General features: G+C 36.3%; 1 protein-coding gene across 2 annotated transcripts in view; it reads right to left on the reverse strand.

Moving 5' to 3' along the window:
• mdga1 (MAM domain containing glycosylphosphatidylinositol anchor 1) overlaps positions 1–17,076 on the reverse strand; it is a 182,254-nt gene that overhangs the window by 40,835 nt on the left and 124,343 nt on the right. For both annotated transcript variants that reach the window (XM_032561218.1, XM_032561217.1), the window contains exons 7-9: positions 9,117–9,386; positions 4,706–5,035; positions 2,484–2,780 (exon numbers count right to left, since the gene is read on the reverse strand). In XM_032561218.1, coding sequence (XP_032417109.1) covers positions 2,484–2,780; positions 4,706–5,035; positions 9,117–9,386 — 897 coding nt within the window. The remainder of the gene's footprint in view (positions 1–2,483; positions 2,781–4,705; positions 5,036–9,116; positions 9,387–17,076) is intronic.

Genomic DNA, 17,076 nt, shown 5'->3' on the forward strand with positions numbered 1-17,076 from the left:
TAGAAAAGGAGAGGATCCATTAATTTGTGCCTTTAAATTAGGTGGGTAAAGTGAGTGCTGGACACAAAGATATCAAAGCAAACTAGTCCAGAAATGAAGTTATGTGTAAGGAAATGAAATGGCACCGGGAATGAACAAACAAAGAAATTTATCAAACACTTTTTGGGAAAAAACGTTTTTAGTTATGACAATTTCCAGACGTTTTCTGTATGGAGAAGCTATGTGTAATTTTAACTTCATAACAAATTGTCTTTACATTTAGTAGAGGTTCTTTCTATTTGCTCAGATCTTCTCTTCTTATTTACAGATTTAAATTTTTTAAAAAGATTATTTAGGCCCTAGTGGCCTTTATTTGATAGTGAAGTGATAGGAAAGTGGGTTGTTAGACAGGAGGAAAACGTGGGGTAAAAGTCAACAGGTTGGGACTTGAACTCGTGATGGCCGTGTAGAGGACTGAGACCTCTTCATACTAGGGTCCCTCACTTAAATCCTGAGCCACCGCTGTGCTCAAAGATTTACAATTTAAAACAAGTCAGAGTCAGTTTCTGAAACTATATTTTCTCAGTATTTCAGTGGCTTGTCTTGTAAAATACTGTAGAAAAATTTTAACAAGCTTAAACAGTTGAAATTTCACAATAATAAAAATAACTAAACTATATTTACTGGAGAATGCATCAAAATGGTCAATTCTTATTTTACCCACTGTATTTTCTGAGTGCCAACAAATACAGGCGCATCACAGTAAATAGGAATATCATACAATTTTTTGATTTATTTCACCAATCAATGTCTACAAGTCCCAGTTAGAAAATATTGATTTAAGACTAATGATAAAGAATAATTTTCAATACAGAAATGCTTGCCTACTGGATTTTGGGGAAGACTGCTTAGTTTTTGGTCAATGACAGCCACCATAAGATCATCATACCAATGATCACTGCTAAAGAAGAAACAAGCATGTTTTTGGAAAGTTGAATGGAAGGGAAAAAATGCAGGAGAAAAAGGCCATAATCTTGAGGTATTGTGAAACAAAGTCTATTTAAAAGTCTGGAGATTCACAAGTTGTGAACTGAGAGTGGAGACCTTGCTCCAAAAGGCATACACACAGATGCATCCAGCACATCGGCTTCAAACTGCAGATTCTTTCTTGTGTGTCTCTGTAAAACCAAAGACAAAGTCAGAAGTGTTTTACCTGGGCTAATGAGAAAAAGAACAGGACTGTGGCTCACCTGATTACCTAATCCCAATAGATGATCTATGGGTTATTCATAAGATGTAGATGAGAGACACCAGGCCCAATGGTATTAAAGAAATCTGACTCACAGGCTCATTACCTCTACGTCATGTTGCATTAATAAAAGCAAAATAAATCGTATCCAAGTGTTGAGTGGAGATCTGGTACAGCAAATAGACAGAAGCACTTTTCAATAGATATTTGGTGCCTTAAAAGATGATTTTTATTGAACGTTATCTTACGAGAAGCTGAATTTTGTGTTTCAATAGCTTCATGACATAATCAAATTAGCAAAATAAAACATTGGAAAACTAACACCCTGGGTGTAATGAATCAATTTGATAGAGGAGCTTCAATTTTTGAATTGAATTAAAGAAATAAATTACATTTTAAATTTTTCTGATATACTGAGATGCACCTCTACATGTAGTTAAATAACATTAATTTCAGGACTGAAACAATTTGCTGATTTGCAGGGACTGATTGATTGATTGATTGATTGATTGATTGATTGATTGATTGATTTAAAAAAACTACAGAACGATTATGAAAACAATTTTCTATACATATGTGAAACAGAAAATGTGGAAAAAATAGGAAAAGTCTAACCAGTATGATTTTAGAAAAGAAGCAAAAGGAAAAGTAAAAGAAAAAACTCAATCATAATTTGATCAGTTGTTCCATAATGTTATTTTCTGTACTCCAATTGATATTATGCTTGTTTTCCAACCAGTTGGTTTAATTTATAGTTGGAGAAAACTCTATTCTCTTAGTTCCTTCTTTCAAAGTGACATACTTGAGTAAGGATGTTTATGTTTTTTTCTTTGGAAAAGTAAAATTTTTTCAAAGTCTTCTCTATTTTGACTGACTTATTTAGCTAATTACAGACACACACACACACACACACTTTTTGCATGCTGTTTTTTTAAAGTAGTAATTCTCTTTTTTAATTTTCTGTATAATGTGTATCTTATATTACTTTACTCTTTATTTAGATCTGTTGACTTAATGGGTGTGCATAACTTTCTACTCTTTTATACAATTACAATAGAGATTCTGACTTACCGTAATTAACTTTGGTCATCTGTGTTTTTTGAAATAGACCACACGCTTGCTTATATATAAGAAATAAAATCAGATGTGTTATTGTCAAAGTGTGTGATTGTCACCACATGCTTTTCCAGACAATAGCTGTTGTAAGGTGTTGTGTGTAGAGTTCTCAGGTGAAAATAATCTGATCCACACTTACATTGCACATTCAGTTGGACCTGTGCCTCTCTGCGCTTGATGTTAAGGCCGTTGTATGAAGCTGTCTGACATCGATACACCCCCATCATGTCACGGCTGACGTTCCTTAGCCTCAAGCGGCCATCGAGTGTCTCCACTGTGGGCTTCCCCGAAGGCATTAGCAAATCTTTCTCTGTCCGTGACCACAGAATTGGAGGACGGGGTTTGCCATCGACCAGGCAAACTAACTCAGCATACCCTCCTTCACGAACACTTACAATCTGACCTCCTGTTGGAACTGACAGCATCGGAGGAGTGACTGGAGGAAAGGAAAAAGCAATTTTATAAAAATCATCTGAAGGAAAACAATATAGAAAGCTTATTTATTTATGTATTCTTTTGCTTTTAACTCAAGCAATAATGTGGGCAAATTAAAAAAAAAACTTGACGTAAGTTTTATGCAGAGATTTATTCCCTTTCGCTTCCTTAATTATTGGATCATGATGAATTACTGCAAAAGGAAAACAATGGGAAGAGAAGCTATGCAACTGCATGAAATATTCAGGAGGCAGACATGACTTAAACATTAAATGCTGCATACTGAGGTAAACCTGAAATAACAGATAGATGACTGTATGTATTTGGTTAAGACTTACACTGAGCTGACTAAAAAAATAAATAATAAAAAAAGTTTTAGTCCCTGTAACAAGGCTAGGAATAATGCACTATTGAAATGCTACTACTCCAGTAACCCTAGGCAACGGTGCTAAACAAAAAGACTGTGAGAAACCTTGATGCTTCAAAACTCACAGTCTAAACTAACAATGAGAAATCTAGTAGCTCAGTGTTCCAACATACACAAATGATGGTTGCTTTCACAATTAGAGTTCCAGGAGATACAACACATTAAGGCTACAGCTAAAGGTAGCAAGAACACAAAGTCAGATTGGGTACCAAAACCAAATGATGCAAGAACTGATATATGATTATGGGTTTTCTGAGTACCTGTCAACCATGACACCAACACCGAGGGTCTCCTAGACTAAGTACAGTGACCAGCAAGCGGAGATACTGTAATAACAACGAGAGATGCTTAGCAATGGTAAAGTTAAGAGAGAGCAAAATAGGCTATACCCACATGGATTAGAAGGTTAGAAGCCAAAATCAAGGCAACAAGAAAAGAAGAAAGCCAATTGTCAGAACTCCAGAAGGGGGCATCTCAGAGACAAAAACAGTTGCCCATACCTGAGACCTGGAAAATTACCAAAGACTCAGAGCTCTGGTTGTCCAACTAAAGAGATACACTAAGGATAGAAGCTAGATGAATAAACAGGCTGTTCTAAACCAGCTACAGTGTATTTCCAGTAGAAAAGTAATAACATACAAGCCACCAACGGTGGAGACTGAACAACACTGGAAAGGCATATGAGAGAAAGAATTATTGCTTGCCAATGATGTACATTGGCTGATAGACAAGAGCAGGCCACACTAATTTCCCTAAATCATACAATAGCATATATCCTATAACAAATCTCAGGTATGAACAAGTGCTAAACATGGTGCCAAGTATCATGTTATGGAGATGCTTCAGTGGTTCTGGCACTTTTAATCTCATCAAGGTTGAAGGAATGATGAACACAGAAGGATATGTGAAGATTTTGAAAGGAAACCTCAAGCAATCAGCAGCAAAACTGAGATTCCTCAGGAGATTTCCCAAAGATTTGTTGCAAACTACAATAAATGACTGCATGCTATTATCCAGCAAAAAGGACACACGACTGACTATTAGTACCATAGCTAATAATTTTAACCCTGGTAGTTTTTGGTTTTTCTGAAATAATTTGTTTTCTGTGAGCAAAGCAAATTCATGCAAGCATCCAATAGGATGTCTGGAAAAGCTGTATTTAAAAAAAAATTACTCTGTTTAACAGCACTTGGGAAATTTTTGAAAAAAGCCATATTTTTTTTTACCTCAACTGAAAATATATATGAAATTTGAAAAAGAAACTTGTTTTTTCAGTTTTTTGGATGGTTAATGCAGTACCCTCTGTGTACAGAGTGCAAGCTCTGTTCATTTTATCAGTCTAAAGGTCAGTCTAAATAAATTTTGTTATGAGCGCTCCTTGTTTGAATTTTCTTAGTGCTAATTAGTTATATCTGAAAATAACAGCAGCAAAGGGTTTTTTGAAGTCTGACCCAGTCTCACAGAAATGTGAAATAAAAACAGAGAAATTAAAATCTTACCACTGTTTTGGGAGATGTTGACATCCACACGCAGCTCTGGCACCCTGCTGCCTGGGAAGTTGGCCACACAGCTGTACATAGCCAGGTCTCTAAACTTCATGTCTACAATCTCCAAGCTACTTGTGCCGGGTGCCATGTCAGGGTCACTGCGAAGTAATATCAGGCTTTCCGAGTTGAAGACGGGGGCACCATTTTTGTACCAGGTATAGTTGACTTTGTCCTGTGGAGTGGCATCAACGTGACATGACAGTTTCAGGTCCCGACCCATTTGGATGGTCTCACTGTCCTTGTTAGAGTCCGGTGTGATTTGGAAAGTCAGGTTGCTCATTGCTGTGAGTTGCAGCAAGAACATTAAGAAAAGGAGAGAAGAATGATTAAGATGTATTCCCACACTGCGTGTTGCAAAGAGAATTATCCAATGATCATCTTTTTAGGATACATGTTTAATAAAGTTGCCTAACCCTCTGCTTAAGAAAATTGACAATACTAACATTGTTTCCTTGTTGGAATTTTATCTCTTAATGTGAGGAGTCAGTGACTATTTTGACCAATAACTGTACCTAGTCATTTATTTAAGAAAATCAGCTTAAGGAGCATACATTTACTATCATAAATATAGGCATGGTAACTGTCACGCGCAGTATTAAGTCTGAACTTTATAGATGTAGAGCACTTGTTTTAAATGTTATCAGCCCATAGCTTTTATTCCTCCTCTACTATTCTATAAACTAGACCGGCTGCAGTTGCTAAGAAGAAGGCATCTCTTCCTGTGGTTTGCACAGTGGTTCGTAAGCTTTGAACTAGTTTAAAGGACTCAGAATCAGAATTTACTGACACTGTGTGGCCAAGATTGTGCGGACAAACAAGAAATTTCACTTTGGCTTAAAGCACTCACAGTGTACAGGCTAAAATCATTAACATGAACACTTTAGAGACTGCTGTCTCATGTTCCATGTTTTAAATACTGTCTGATTTAGATATTATAAACATAGAGTGACATTAGCCCTCTGTTTTACAAAATTTACTAATACATATTGGTACTAGAACACGGCACAGAAAAAAATGGCAGTAAAGTAAATACAGACAACTTTCAGTGCTTGCAAAGTAACTATACCGAGTTGACTTTTTAGTATTTTGATGACACATGCCTTTAGCACAGCATGAGATGTGCTTCCAATTCCTACATATAAAACATTTTGCAAAGTCTGGTGTGTATTTATATACAGACCCTGTAAGTCGATATTTTGAGAAAAGCCTCATACTGCAATTACTGCAGCAAGTCTTTTGAGATACGTCTCCCCCAGCTTTTGGCATCTGGAGACTCAAATTGTGTCCCATTCTTTGTAAAATGTTGTAACCACAGTTAGACTAAATGTGGACCATTTGTCAGTTTCACATTCTCAATTTAATTTATGTCTGGACTTTGACAGAACCATTTTTACACATTCATATGCTTTGATGTAAACAACTCAATTACAACACCCTGGTTGTGTGATTATTGTCCTAGTAGAAGGTGTTTTCCACCCCAGTCAAGTCTTTTACAGGTTTTCTCCAAGTTTTACTTAGGATTCAGTTCCATCCTAAGTAAAACTTAGGATGGAACTGAATCCATCCTAAGTTTGGATTCAGTTCAAACTGAACTGAATCCAATTTCTCTATCTGTGATAGAGAAATGAATCTGTGATTCATTTCTCTATCACAGAAATGAAATACTTTAAAATTTGTGGTTGAAAATTGAAAAAATTGAAAAATTGTCAAGGGGTATAAATACTTTTGCAGTCACTTAGTTAGAGGGTAAAATACTGGAAAATGTACTTACAAGTAAAACTGCTCAAAGGCAATAGAGTTTTACAAGGACAAATTATAAACACACACCAGAAAGAGTGTGTGTCAATGAGGGAGATAGCCTGGTCATACATAAGGAGGGAGCATCGTGATAAAAAAATTTAAAAACCCTCAGGGGAATAAAGGAAATGGGAGGTAAAAGAATGAAAAACAGAGGAAAAGGCAAATTGTCAAAGAGTGCAAGAAAAAAAAGGAGCCAAGATCCAGAATAAAATAACAGGGATATAAAGAGGAGGTGGGGGGGAAACAAAATCAAGGACAAAGAGTAACTTTCACACTGTCACATTTAATTTTCAGTTTTGAAGGCTGCATTTTCCCCAACTGATTTCCATGTTGAATGCAAAACAGCTCTCTGTTTCCCTACTAAACGGCAAGGCTGGAGAAGAGACTTCATGAAATACAGAGTCTGCTATAAGACAGTGACTGTATGGTTTACATGTAATTATCAGCTTCATGTGAATGGTGTGTGTTTATCTGCTTGAGTGGTTTGTGGATGTTGTGTATTTACATTTATACATTAATATTGCATGGTCTCGTCTTTATTATATGGACAAGAATTGCTTCATTATAATGATTGCTCAAAGGTAAGATGTAATTTGAGGTTTGAGTGAGAGCTGAAGTCATGGAAACACACGTGCATGTATGTGCAGGTGTCACCTACCGACTTCTTCTGCGCTACCACAACTTTAAATGCATCTGTCTCTAATCGTCTTTCCACCTGCACTGGTGTAAAGACGCGTTCAGGCCCATTAGACTAACAGGAGAAGCGTATTTGGCATACGTTCTCCACAGTGTTAACTAACAGAAAAGACTGTTACTAATTGCTTCCACTCCAGTCTAACTAATTGGAGTGAATAAAGATGATTAAAGGCGCCAAAAATAGCCAGAGGCTAGGAAGAATGGAAGGTTTCTGCTTTAATGACAGGGAAATTACAAAAAGAGCAATACTTAACCCGCCCACTCTGACAAGATTCACATCAGCTCACTGTAATGATGGATTAACTGCTTACAGCACACACAGACTTTCCCATTAATACAGTCCCAAATTACTGTCAGTGACTGGAAAGGTAGTTTTTTATCCTCAGTGAAAGAAACTTTTCCAGCTGTAGGTTATCATTATTATTAGTTGGAGTAGTCACATTAGGAGGAGGGGAACTAGTAGTATTATACAGCAAACCGAAAAGATGTATATATAATAACCAATGCTGCTATAACACCTCCCAGAAATTTAAAAAAGTATTCTGTTTCAAAAAGTAAAAATAAATACCTAAATACAAGTCTTATAAAGTTTTATATTTATTAGCTTTACTTAAGTTTTCTAAAAAATTAATACAGAATGATAAAAACTAAAGTGCACAGTAGTTTCGGGAGAATCAACATTTTTAGTGAATCAATGTTTTATAAGGTTTAAAAGACATGCAATCCTACAACTTATGATATGATTTATTTCCTTGAATTTTCACAAAGGGAACTATTATGCGCTATTTGAGAGAGACGACGCAAAATCCTCAGCTCTAATGCAGCAAGTTTTAAGCTTCTTTGGTTTTGATATGTTTCAGTTACTGTGTTGCACTGCCACATACAGGACTGAAATTGTTATCAGAAAGTTTTGTTTCATTTTTTATGGAGGAAGACATTTGTGGAAATGACGGCATCTTTGTGAGGAACATTTTAGAATGAAATAATAAGCTGATTTTTAAAAATCTCCAGATTCTGGAAAAGAAGGCCTGAAAACTTTACAGCTGATTTTAATTATCAGTCTATTGTATTCAACATGTCAAAAAGAAACGTGTATGGACAGGGTACCAAAACTTTGGGGCAAGTATGACACTTTACCTAATTTTCACTGTGCATAACAATGCCAGATTTGGCATAATGTTATAATTGTTTATAACATTGGTAATGTTTTAAGCAATGTTTTTGAATCACACTGGCTTTGGGTAAAAAGGGGTAAAAAAAAAATTATAGATACATTTTAGCTCATCTGTTTTGGTCACAGCAATAATTAGTGTTTTTTTTCTGACAAGTTTTTTTTTTTTTTTTAAATAATATTGTAAAAATTGCATAACATTTAACCTACATTTGAATTAAATTCTGACTAATACTGGATAAAATTTTCTTTGAAAATTCTGGTTGTTTTTCTGTTGGGCCTTAAGATGGATGGAGAGCTGTCCTGTATGCTGAATCCGGCTTCATGCCTGTGAACTATTTTAATTGGCTTTAGCTCTCTGCAGCCATGAAATGCACTAAGAGGTCAATAAAAACATAGTGAACAACCCTTGAGTAAGTATTCTAAATCTGAGTAATTATTGTCAAATGACCTTGTTCTCTTTCATCTAGAAATTTTCCAAAAAATATTTTCCCAGAAAAAGCTCTATTTGAAGCCTTCTGGTAGGACTTTCAACAGCAATACCTCAAGTTCAGTTTTTAATTAAACATTTTCTGCATGATGTAAATGTATTAGTGGACAGCTAATATTGTTCACCCTGATACCCCAAAACACTGAAATAAATTCACTAAACACTGTCTCGATATATTACCAGGAAAAGAAAATAAATTCACTCACTCCTGACAGTAAGATTGACGTTCTTGCGAGCGGGGTTGCCCACATTGTTAGTTGCTGTGCAGTTGTAGAAACCTGCATCCGCTGGAGTGACTGCACGTAAAAACAGCGTCGGACCCCGAACCTGGGCACTGAGTGGGAGGGCTCCGGGATAGCGGGACCATGTCACCGTGGGTGAGGGTAAACCTGCAGTCACCTCACAGGTTATGACCACATCTTGCCCAGGATCTACCACCACCGTGTCGTCGACTGACAGCCGGATCATTGGGGGAGCTGCAAAGAAGAGAAACAAAGAAAAGAAATATTGTTTCTTTAGAGAAACAATATTACTAAAGAAGAATTAGTAAAGATGGCATTACATCCTATGTGGTTACACAGAACAAAATCTTGACTGTTTGTCTTCTGTTTTTCAATTTGAAGTATTAATGGTTGAACCTGTAAGTGCATGTGTATAATGCACTAATGTGCTTTAGAATGGATGGAGAGCACCAGTCGTCTGACTAGGAATAGAACCTATTATCTTCCATCTGAAATACATCTAAGTTCCCCTTGCTGCTATTTTAACTAAGTTTAATTTACCAAACATGAGTATTCTAATGTTATAAATAAAGCAAATACATTTCAGGACATGTGTTTTAAAATTCTGTTTATAATTTTTATTAATTGTGTAAAAATGTTTGCTCCCTTTTAGTTGTTGCATCTAGGATGGGAAAAACCGGCCCATAGGTGGCTGCTAGGATATTTGCTATACCAAAAGTAGCTTAATAATTTTAAGTAAACATAAATTTGAGAAATTTAAGTGGATTTAAATGGTCTATTTAACCTACATTGCACTCCTATGTACAACATTCTGTAATATGTCTTAGCATTTCACACCTCAGGACATAAATGGGATGACAGAAGCAGCACATTGAGAAAAATAAGCTTGCAATCAGTTTGTTTTCTGATGAAATCCTTTGAGCAGTTAAAGGTTTGCACATTAACCATCCAGCCACTTGTCAACTACAACTAGAACACCAAGACACAGAGCAGTCAAGCACCTCTTGCTCTTTTGGTTTTTGGGTAAGCCTTCATGTAGCACTAGCACTGATTCTGTTCAAGGTGAATACATGTTGTGTATTTGTCAAGTGACTTTCTGATAGTCTGGATGGAAAAAAATTAAGGTGGTTTAAACTTTCAAACAAGCTTTAATGGTCAGTTAAACCACAAAGACAAAATATCTCAATTATATTCTTCTGCACAAGGTTTTACACCATTTCCTGAAAGGAGTTAAACTATTTCTAAAATGTAGAACATGTCTGATAAAAGTTTGGCATAAGATAATTTCTGCAAAGCCTTTTTGAGTGTCTGAAAAGGGTACTCAAAAAAAGTACCATTTTCAGCCTGATGGGATGAAAGGCTAGAGCCAGGTTTCTTCTCAACTTTGACCTCATCATCTGTCCCAAGTAGTTAGTCTCATAGAGCAGAAATATGTTTAATGATCTTTTTAAGTTTTATTTAGCATTCACATTAGTCACAATTCAGAACAACATCAATAATATAGTTTTAACCAGAATTTCTATTGGCAATTTAGAGGGTCGTCTGTATTTATCTATAAAACTGAGAAAAAATTTGACATTTACTTCAACTTGCACAAACTACAGTTAAAACCACATATAGACCATACAGTATATACAGTACAGACCAAAAGTTTGGACACACCTTTTAATCCAATGAGTTTCCTTTATTTTCATGACTATTGACATTGTAGATTCACACTGAAGGCATCAAAACTACGAATAACACATGTGGAAATATGCACTAAACAAAAAAGTGTAAAACAACTGAAAATACCCCTTATATTCTAGTTTCTTCAAAGTAGCAACCTTTTGCTGTGATTACTACTTTGCACACACTCTGCATTTTCTTGATGAGCTTCAAGAGGTAGTCACCTGAAATGGTTTTCACTTCATAGGTGTGCCCTGTCAGGTTAATAAGTGGGATTTCTTGCCTTATAAATAGTCATGAAAATAAAGAAAACCCATTTTAATTAGAAGGTGTGTCCAAACTTTTGGTCTGTACTGTATATACAGTAAAGTATTTTCCCTATTGTCTAAAATTAGTTAGGATTAAAAAACTATTTCCATTACCTGAATTCTAGAATAACTAGAGACAATTTCTTTCAGCAAACTTTTTATTACCGTATTTTCCGCACTATAAGGCGCACCGCAGTATAAGGCGCACCTTCAATGAATGGCCTACTTTAAAACTTTTTTCATATATAAGGCGCACCACATTATAAGGCGCATAGAATAGACGCTACAGTAGAGGCTGGGGTTACGTTATGCATCCATTAGATGGAACTGTGCTAAAGGGAATGTCAACAAAATAGTCAGATAGGTCAGTCAAACTTAATAGATTACAAACCAGCGTTCTGAAAACTCCGTTCATTCCCAAAATGAATAAACAGCTGTTTTATTATTTTCCCTGAGGTAAAGTAAGTGACGTGGTATTTTCGTGACACAGTTTATCTTTTAACAACAGCAAGGTATAACATATAGTGGAGGGTAACTTTTCCTCGATTCAATAAACACGTAAAAAACAGTCTGATACTGTTAAGGTAAATCAAACGTTAGTGCAATCACAATATATATCCACTTCTGCACCATTGATTCGTTCATGTTAAATTCTCTCTCTGCTGCTCTATTCCCGTGTTCTACTGCGTGACTGATCGCCTTGAGCTTAAACTCTGCGTCGTAAGCGTGTCTCTTAATAGGAGCCATTTTGGGGTCTTTACACAAAACCCAGCGTGCACCGTGCGCTTCTTCTTCTACAGGGGAAAATGAAGTCGGCGGCTGCTTACCGTAGTTGCGAGAACTGTTGTGGCTCAATATTGGTCCATATATAAGGCGCACCGGATTATAAGGCGCACTCTCGGCTTTTGAGAAAATTGAAGGTTTTTAGGTGCGCCTTATAGTGCGGAAAATACGGTACTTCCTTCACATTTAAAAATGTACATATTATGGTGTCTGGGACAGATGAAAAATGAAGCAACTTGTATAAAATTAAGCAATTTTCTTGCTGGCAGAAAATTATCCACAGATCATGTACCAAAATTGAAAGGTCATTCAAAGAGAAGAAGCCATTTCTCCAAAAAACATAGAAAGAGAAATTACAGTAAGACCCTAATTTGAGGAGAGATACTTTATGGTGTGATGAAACTAACATTTTAAGTGGTATTATGTTGCGTGGGTGTTTGTTTTCTGCAACAGGGACCATTTAACAAAATAAATGGAATTATTATAAAAGAACATTGTGTGGAAATATTAAAGCAATATCTCAAAACCTAAGTTAAAGAAAGTGTAATAAAGTTAAAGGTTAGTTGACAGACAGAGCAATTATAAGAAATGCTCAAGTGCATCACAATAGTCTGCATGAAAATACACATAACCCTCTGAATATAAAAGAAATAAATATACTACTCCTGAAACAAGAAAGGTATATCTGATTTAGTGTCTTCTAAAAACAGTGAAAGCAAATATCTGGTTTCAGCTATCTGTCTTTCAGGCATAAAAATTCTCAAATATCATGTTTGGTACAAGCTTGCCAACCTTTAGTAATCTGGTAAAGTGTTCAGCTGGGAAGCTTCTTTGGAGGATAAAAAAGTCAGAAAAAAAGCAAGCGCAAAAGATCACCAGGTGTAGAAATCAGAACAACTTACATGGGCAAAACAACATTGATGCATGTCATCTTTAAACAGTATTTTTAACATATATATTTCAGAGCCCACTGGACCTTGGAAATGGAGTTTAGCTTGAGAAAATTAAGCTGTCAGCGCATTGATGTGCCGTTTCATTGGCTGAACTCACTGCTGTGTGCTAACAAGAGCATATAACATACTGTGTGTTCTGACTTTGGATTATTTCAATATTTATATAATGTTCTTGATTTCTCTGACTAGTGTCTTTTGACTAAAAAGAATAGTGGGTAGATATAACATTTTGGGATTTTGTTTGTATAGAAGGGCCATGAAAAGAGCTGCTGGAATTCAGTTGAGAAATTGATTTTGTAAAACTACCACATTTCAATCCAAAAAACAGTACTACAAACAAAAATAACATGCTTCCTTAAAAAAAGTACTTCAGTTTATTTTTTGTCTGCACTGCACAAGTAATAGATACAATATTATGATCTTTTGCATGTAAACTAAAGAAAAGTTAATCTCCAATGAGATGCAAACCACCTGAAAGCAGGAAACAATTCATTGCTCTAATTGATTTTGTACAGTACATCCTTTCATCTAATCTCCTTTTCAACAGCAATTATGAGAATGAATGGGGTGTACAGATGCTCAACAAAGTACTTTACGTATTCATGTTTCAGCCAGTACAACAGTGTGCACAAATCTGTGCACTCACACAGACTTGCTGGCAGTGTCTATAGGGACTGTGCAAAAACACAGACACACTAATCTGATCGCTTTAGCTAACTTCAGAAGTGATGGCTCTGAATCTGACAAGAAATTTCATTGGCATAACAGCTCCAATGAGAGAATAAATAGCTCTGTCTATTTCCATTGTATCAAGGCGCAATACTGAGAGAGCAAACTCCTAAAGGCCTGCAGAGTCCAGAGCAGTATTATTGTAGTTTAATGAACCATCAATAAATGCATTTGGTCAGAAATACTTAAAGTATTATTTCTATAGTGATACATGTTAAAGTTCATATAATAATGAAGACCAGATTGGCAATGAGTCATTTTTACTTTGAAAGATAAGGTATATTTGAAATCAACATGAGGCAATAGGTTGGCCATAAGTAAATATTCACTTTTTAATGTTCTAGTCTTATTTCTCTCTGGTCATTGCTATGATTATCACCTTATTCCGCAATGGACCTTACCAAGCTCCACCCACAACTGACCTAGAAAATCCCACCTGGCCACAAGTCTCGCAAACAAAGCTTTGCGGCGCGTTGTTTCTATGTAAACATGGCATCTTTCACTTCGACTGATTCTCTGGAGTGTATTTCTGACTCGATTAGTGTATCATTTCTACCGAATTTTCACAATATATCAGCTACTACAATGGACAGAGGAACTAAGAAGTTCATGTCACCTTTTTTGGATGAGATCAAGGTGTTTGAGCCACGCAATGCCTCCAACATTGTGCACGTCACAGCAAAATGCTTTCGCTCGATGAGGAAAACGGCAGATCCACACACCCATCAATATAGCTGCGGACAAGATCACTGATGCCTATTGCTATTGTTCTTGCAAGGCTGGGTAAGTAGGGCATTCATCATTTTGTAGGTTACTTTTGAAATCAGTGGGTGATTCCTGTGGTTTGTTGTCAAATGTTTGAGTGTGCCTAGGCCTGATACACTGTACTTGGTGCTAGAGTGGCTAACACGAGTAACAGTTTAGTCCAAAGCCTTTTCTGCTAAAATAAAATCTTTAGTGTATGTCAGATACAGTACACATTGCATATTGTTCTATTTAGCTAACGTAAGACTGAGTAGCAGACAGGCTTCAAGGTGTAGAAGTTGTATCAGTACTGCCATTATGCTGTACTTAGCTAACAGGAAGCGTGTGTTTATGAGATGGCCACGCACGTGTTAGCCGCGCTACCATGTAGAATGGGCATCAGCCAATGAAAAGCGGCCCCTGTGGTAAGGTCCATGTTCTTATATTTATAGTAGCTATGGTATAATTCATTCATTCATTTGTTCTTTTATTTGTTAATTCAAATATTAATACAAACTGACAAATACAAATGTCGGTTTGTATTTGATTAATCCAAACAGAGGTTGAAATTGTAGAATTTAAGCAGCAAATTTTGATGAATCACAGTTTTAGAAAACTTCGAGGTTACAGAGCAGGAAGTTAATTAGTTCTGTCAAAAATACTGACATTTCTGAAGATGTAAAGGCCTCTGTATCTCTAATCACCTTGTTATACCCAGAAATCTATGTATTGCTGGGTTTCAGACACGTGACCCGGATGACTCGCGAAATTCAGATGGAGGGCCGGAAGGGGATTTCACTGGTTCAAAACAAAGCAAAATTGATCACAACGAGTATGCTAATGCCCTAAATAGGCTGGAACAGACGAGGTATCTCAAAAAAATACGCATATATTTAGGATATGATCCGTATTATCTTGGTAAAAAAGACTTCTCTTATAATATTGAGGATTTTCCGGCATTGAGGCGATCCACATAACTAACTATCTGGAGCTGCAGACCTCATATTATAGGACAAGCCAGAAGAAAGCTTTCAAAAGCCTGGAGAATACAATTATTTAGATTCAGGTTGGGTCAAGCATTTAGGATCAAAAGAAGCATTAAATGGCTGTCAACTTGTTTCTGCCGGGTGAGTAGTGAGTTGTGCTATTTTAAGTAATTAGTCTATAATGACAATGCTATCGCTAACAACAAATGCACCCGTGTTATTTCTATGTGCTTGGATCTCCTGTTAAATAATTTATTATGCTTTTGTAAACCCAAATTCATGCTGGAGTTGTACGTTAATGTTGAGTCGTTGTAAGACGCTGGATTCAGGTACAATGTAGGTCAACTATTCGCACCGATCTACAGAAATCCCATGTTCGTGTCACAAATATAATTCGTGGCCAGACACAAAGCATGTGTGGGAATAGTCACAGCTCACTGTGACTGTATGGCTGGGTAGGTTATATTTAATTTATTTAGCTTTCTTCTTCTTTTCTTTTTTTTTGTAGCATGAAAGTCCCGCTGAATAAACATGATATTTTCTGTCCGTGACGCGGCACTGAGCTAGCTGCTAACAACATTAACGCTCTGAGGACGCTAGGGCATAAAAAAATATATCTTACCTTACATATGAATGCTTGGCTTTCTAAGTAACTGTTCAATAAAATATCTGAAAATACAATGTAAACGATGCGATCATTACCTGTTAGAAAGTGGGCGCTGCATGGCATTGTTAGTTTCTGCGCCTCCTGTCTTTAGCTGTAGATTGTTGATCCACTTTTCTCCTCTTTCTTTTAGTAGGTTTTTTTAAAATTAACTCCATTGTGACCAACTACCTTCGAAACACGAAAATAACGTTTATGTTTCTCTCTATTAGAACGGTTGGAACAATTGTGCAGGACACAGACTTTAAGCATTTTGATGCTGGAGCAACAGAAGTAAATGGGGTGTATTTACTTCCGGCCCTCCATCTGCATTGGGTGACGACGGCACTACGTCATCTGAAACCCAGCAATAAACATAGATGAGTTTGGAGGATGGATTGAAGTCTAACATAGCTGTTTTTTGGCTCCTAAGGGAATAACCGGCGCAGCAGTCTCACATACCAAGGTAACAATGTCACTGGTTTATCTGACTGCAAAAAATACTTCATTGTCAGCATCCTGGTTTACTTGACATAAATCTGATCAAATTTTTTGAGTTCTGCCACTGGATGAAGTAAAAGAAATAAATAAGTCTGTAAAAAATGAAGATGCATATAGTATAGAGAAATTATGTAAATAAAGAGGGAAGTATAGTGAAATGCAGAGGTGGAAGTGAAGATTTGAGATTTTTTTTTTTCTTATAAAGGGCATGTGTGGGAGTTATCAAAGTGAGATCAGATCCTCTTCCCAAAGTAATTGGGTTTATGTGCACCACAGTAGTTTGCAAGAAAGTAAAAAAATGCCTTAAAACTCTTTGCACCTTTTTTACTTGCACTGTCAGGCTGTCACTTGTATAATTTAATCTGCTTTTGTTCCGGTCAGGTAAGGTTTTGTTGTGTTCTCTGACCTGATTCATTCCACGTTTCTGCATTTCCTGTTCACTCTAACATCATGCTTTACTATCTCCATCAAACAGGGACAGGACCTCTCATGTTATCTTCCAAAAATAAATAAAGAATTTTGTTGTCAGAGGTGAGCTTAAAGGTGCAGTCTTAAAGGTTTGGATAACACCAGAAAACTACTAAAAAAAGACTGGAGAACATTTTCAGC

This window comes from Xiphophorus hellerii, chromosome 4 (assembly GCF_003331165.1).
Source record: "Xiphophorus hellerii strain 12219 chromosome 4, Xiphophorus_hellerii-4.1, whole genome shotgun sequence".
NCBI classification, from domain to species: domain Eukaryota; kingdom Metazoa; phylum Chordata; class Actinopteri; order Cyprinodontiformes; family Poeciliidae; genus Xiphophorus; species Xiphophorus hellerii.